The 5,411-nt window shown below is 49.0% G+C and overlaps 1 protein-coding gene across 1 annotated transcript; it reads left to right on the top strand.

The window, feature by feature from the left end:
• The first annotated feature begins 1,304 nt into the window (after window positions 1-1,304).
• LOC112876241 (calmodulin-binding receptor kinase CaMRLK-like) lies at window positions 1,305-4,332 on the top strand. Its single transcript, XM_025940311.1, has 2 exons — window positions 1,305-2,735; window positions 3,193-4,332. Exons 1-2 carry the CDS (start codon window positions 1,469-1,471, stop codon window positions 3,849-3,851), a joined length of 1,926 nt encoding a protein of 641 aa, XP_025796096.1. The 5' UTR covers window positions 1,305-1,468; the 3' UTR covers window positions 3,852-4,332.
• Window positions 4,333-5,411: the final 1,079 nt, after the last annotated feature.

The raw sequence follows: 5,411 nt of genomic DNA, 5'->3' as shown, positions 1-5,411 counted from the left end.
CCTAACATAGCTCTAAAAGTCTTATTAAGACCACTAGATCTAATTGTTCACAGTTTAGAAGATATAATGGCCCGAAGGCAACAAAAAACATGACTAACTCTGAATTTTTCCAATAATGGCAGTTTACTTATTTTAGCGAACTTTGAAATTGATTTCAAATGCCAAAATATGAAATAATCAATTCAAACTTGTTGTGCATGTCTAGTTGGGATATAGGACTAAAAAGTTGTGCAAACACATTGGGTAATTTACAAGAAGAATTTGGGGAAACAAAATTGAAAAGATTTGGCAACAAGCTTTCAAATAGCAGACTTAAACCAAATTTCAGATACGGCTGAAATAGGGATTTGACCATTGTTAGACTGAGATTTTGAACTATTAAACCAAGTTTTCACCTAATAAGAACATATTCATATGAAAGTACATACATTGGACTATCAATTTGCTGTTGACCAAATTTCAAATGTTTAGTTAAAGGATATTTTAATTAACTTCTCAAAATAGGCACTTTTCGAATTTCCAACACTTCTAGTTTTCAAATGAGTGATGTCTAAACTAAAGATTTAAATTTGTTTCATTAATCAAATATGTTTATGAGCCTGAATTGATGAATTTGACGTACTAAACATTATTTGAGCCTAAAATTTATATTTACTACTTTTGTGCCTTTTATTAATAAATAAATGCCAAAATACACATGCAACATGCTAATAACATGATTTGCGGATGATTTGCGTGTAATGATTTGCCGATGATTTTTCTAGCGATAAAATTGGGTGGAGCCTGATTAATTGAGGGTGTATATGTAGGGTGGGGGGTATTCCTTCCATTAGGAGGAGGGGGCTAGTTTCTAGAAGGATCCTAAAAATTATCGGGATTGAGGGGCATATTGGGAGGATACTAGAGCAGTTTAAACTCTAATAATTGCAGTTATTTTAGTATTGCGAGCGGTACTGGAGATTACTGAAGTTGCTATAAGACGTTTAGTTTTGTTTTATGTCAAATTTCAATAAAGTCTACGAAAAATACTCCTCGTCCGTGATATCAAGTTATTGTAGATGCTGATTTTGTTTTTCTATGAATTTGTTCAAAATAAAATAAGGTTAACTCAGTACAGAAAATAAAACTTCAAATCATGAGAGAGAGAGAGAGAGAGAGAGAGAGAGAGAGAGAGAGAGAGAGAGAGAGAGAGAGAGACCACACGCCCGAGACCTGATCACCTGCCGCGCCTTCTGAATTCTGACACTCACTTCTCGTCTGCTGGTTGCGGATTGCCACCCTTGTATATTTCCCCTTCCCATCCACTCAATCAGCCCGGCACGCTGCACTGGTAGGTCTTCTTCAAATTCGCAACTGCCCCTCGAGGGAGGAAAGAAAAGGGAGGGAAGACCCCACGGACACACAGCGAAACCACCAGAGAAGCACGCGCTTCACGCCGCGGGCACGCGCAAAGCGAGACTACCTGGAGATGCCACTCCACTTGGCCGCGGGCCGCCGCCTCCTCCTGCTCCTCGCCGCGGTCGCCACCTCGGCGGCGGCGGCGGGGGCTGCGGCCGAGGCCAACCGCTCCTCGAGTTGCACCCTGCTCCCTGACGCGGAATTCGTCCGCGCGGCGTTCTTGAACGTCTCCAACTTCCAACCGCCGTTGCCCGGCCACCGCGCGTGCCGCCCGGTCCGGCGGCTCCACTTCCCGTCGCGCAACCTCACGGGTCCCGTGGACTGGGCCGAGCTGGGCAACCTGTCCAGCCTCCTCACCGTCGACCTCTCCGGCAACTCCCTCCAGGGCGGCATCGACGCCTCGTTCTGGCGCGCGCCGTCGCTCCGGGCCGTGGATGTCTCCCGAAACAACCTCAACGGCGTGCTCCGGTTCGACGACGTCCCGAGCGTGCGCCTGGCGGCGCTGAACGTGTCGGGAAACCAGTTCACCTCCGTCGTCGGCCTGGCCGGGCTCACCGGCCTGGAGTTTCTCGACGTATCGAGGAACAGAGTCGGCGCAGCGCCGGAGGGGCTGCAGAATCTGACGAAGGTGCGGTGGCTCGACTTGTCTTGTAACGGGATGGCCGGGAGGTTCCCCGACGACCTGCCGCCGCTCGACGGCCTCGTGTCCGTGAACATCTCGCACAACAACTTCTCCGGTACCGTGCCCGCCGCCGCCGTTCGGAGGTTCGGCCAATCCGCCTTCTTCCAGGCCGGCAACGCGTTGCAAGTGATCGAAGACGGCGCTCCGAGCGGCGGAAAGAAGCGCAATCGTGCGGTCGTCATCGCGCTAATCTCAGCGGGCGCAGTGGTGACCGCGGCCGCGCTGGCGTTCGTGGCCGCGTGCGTGGCGCGCGGCCTGGCGCGTCGCCGGAAGAAGAAGAAGAAGAGGAAGGATAAGGACGGGAAGGCGGCGGTGTGGGAGGACGAAGAGGTGGTCGTGGGGGCGGTGAAGGTGGCCGCCGCGGCGCCGGTGGTGGTGATCGAGCGGCCGCTGATGGAGCTGACGCTGGCCGACCTGGCCGCGGCCACGTCGGGGTTCGGGCGCGAGTCGCAGCTCGCGGAGACGGGCGGCCGCAGCGGCGCGGCGTACCGCGCCGTGCTCCCTGGGGACCTGCACGTCGTCGTGCGTGTCGTGGAGGGCCCCGTGGCCGGAGTTGGGGAAGATGACGACGAGGCCGCCACGGCCGCTGGGTTCCGGGAGCTTGCTCGGCTCAGGCATCCGAACATTCTCCCGCTCCTTGGTTACTGCATTGCAGGTCAGCTTCCTCTATCAAGTATATTTCCTCCAAGAAAATAAACTTCGTTTTTTACCATCCCCAGGCAGTGGTAAAAACAATATAATACGGCCATTCCTATTCTTGTCAGGCGAATACAGTATATTTTTTGTTAAATTAAATCACCTGAAAAAAAATAATGGACAGAGACCATTATAATATAAAACAAGATACAAGATGAGAAACTGAGAACAACCTAGACTTAAGTGACAGGAGCACTGCTTTTTCCAGAAAGAAAGAAGTGACATGAGCAAGTTGCTAGTCCAATTTGTTATTTAAACTGCCTTCTGGAAACAAGAATAACGTAGCAGCAGCGTTCATTGTCACACTGGTATCACTGTAGAGATATTCTACAAATTGGAATAATTTAACATCACAAATAAATGCATGATGATAGTTGAACAGTCCTTGACGTTTGAATTTTGTGCCTCCGTCACAGGAAAACAAAAACTTCTCCTCTTCGAGTACATGGAGAAAGGCGACCTCCACCGGTGGCTCCACGAGCTGCCGGTGGGCAGCATGGACACCGAGGACATCGGCATCGATACCATGGAAGCCCTCGAGGAAAGGAAGCCCGCCGGCGACTGGCCCACCCGGTACCGCATCATACTCGGGATCGCCCGGGGGCTGGCGTTCCTGCACCAGGGGTGGGCGGGGTCCGGCCGGCCCATCGTGCACGGCCGCCTGGTCCCGACCAACATCCTCCTTGGCGACGACATGGAGCCCCGGATCTCCGACTTCCTGCACCCCAGCGACGAGACGCCGGAGGGCGACGTCTACCGGTTCGGGACCCTGGTGTTCGAGCTCGTGACGGGGCAGGCTAGGTGGAACGACGCGTCCACGAGCTGGGCGCGGGGCGTGATCCGGAACCGGAAGGGCCTCAACCTCGTGGACGACAGGCTGCTGCGGGGCGACGCGGCGGGGGCGCCGGAGGCGGAGAAGGAGATGGCCGAGTGCCTGCAGGTGGGGTTCCTCTGCACCGCGGGCGCGACGGAGAAGAGACCCACCATGCAGCAGGTGGTGGGCCTGCTCAAGGACATCAGGCCGCCGGCGGCGCCCGCCGGCGAGCCGCCGGTCGCTAGCCTCATGATGCAATGACGGACGAGCCATGAGAGCAAGCAGCAGGTGGCATGCTTTCCGCACGGCAACGCCCAAATCCAAGAAGATTCGTGGTGATTCTTTTGGGGGCAGTAAAAATACTGGAATGCCTCTGCTTTTGGAGCTCCCTTTCGTTGGGTCGTGCGGTTTCTGTCTTGTTTTTGTTGAAGGTAGGATGACACTTTCTTGGTTGGTACAACAACTTTGTTGCGGCAGCTGGGGGTGCTGGAGTGCTCGTGAGCTCGTCATTATGCACGAGGTGCCTGGAGTGGGAGTTCGTTTTGATTGCACGCACCAACATATGCTCCTGACACACCCTGAGCTTTGTACTGACCAGAATGGAGAGCGCCTAATGTCATGCCAGGACATGTTTATGTCGGAACAAGGTACGCAGTACCATTTTTGTACCGGCAGTAGTAGTTTGTAAACCTAATGAAATGGGATAGAAACAGCATTGCTGCGCTTTTTTTCTTGAGACAAATGAGCTTGTAGAATGACTTGCAATTGCAACCGTTCCAAATGTAGCCCACAGACGCTCCATACTCTCCTCTTCGAAAAACAATGCAACTCTAGTTTTATCACAAGCCAAACTATATCAAGTTTGATCAGGTATATATAGAAATAGTATAAACATTTATAACACAAAATAGGTATGCTGTAAAAATATATTTAATTATGAACATAATAATACTTATTTGGTATCATAAACGTTGGTACTCCTCTCTGTAAAATTCATCAAATTTAAAATAGTTTGATTTAGAACAACGTTAGAATTGTATTCCTTTTGGGATAGAAGGATTACATCAGTTGGTGATAGTGTGCCTCATCATCCAGTTTTGTTCCTCCACGACTTAATTTTTGTATCTATTTTCTTTTTTGATACAAACTTACCTAGTTCCTCTGACAATATCCATGTTATTTAATTGATGAAACCAAAGCTTACATATGTTAAATATACATTCAAAACATATTTTTTTTATTTCAATAACTTCTATGTATTCTAGGTACTTAAAAATGCACACATAGTTTGACTCAAGGAAAATACTTCAAATAGTAAACTCCGTAAATTTCTGAGATATTGTGCATGTGTGGATGAAGGAAGTACAGTGCAAGTGCCGTAGGTTGAAGCCTTTTTCTTTTCATGGTGAGGTCAAGATTTATTAACTTGGGGGTAGGGTTATTCTCTGCACCAGCAGGTTGACGCCTTTCCTATAAACAGAACACTCAACTTTATCTGTGGTATCTATCTTAATATATATAATAATGGATGGAGTGTCTCAGATGGAGTAGAGCACGGAGGAAAATCGAAGCTTTCTTTCTTGTTGTTTGGAGTTTCTCTCTGTGAGATTTGAAGTCTAAGTACTCGTGTATCGTGTGGCTATATGACTAGATTATTTGTTCCTTTACGGTTGTAGATATTCACTTGTGAATGTTAAGATCGGATATTTTCCTTAATTAAGAAGGAGTTGAGCACATCACTGTTGCCAAGAGGGTGACTTATTGTGAGTATTATTGGACTGACTGATGAGTGGCTGCTTTGTAATCTTCTGTTTGTTTTAG

Source organism: Panicum hallii, chromosome 1 (genome assembly GCF_002211085.1).
Source record: "Panicum hallii strain FIL2 chromosome 1, PHallii_v3.1, whole genome shotgun sequence".
NCBI lineage: Eukaryota > Viridiplantae > Streptophyta > Magnoliopsida > Poales > Poaceae > Panicum > Panicum hallii.
This window is presented reverse-complemented; position numbering and strand designations above follow the sequence as displayed.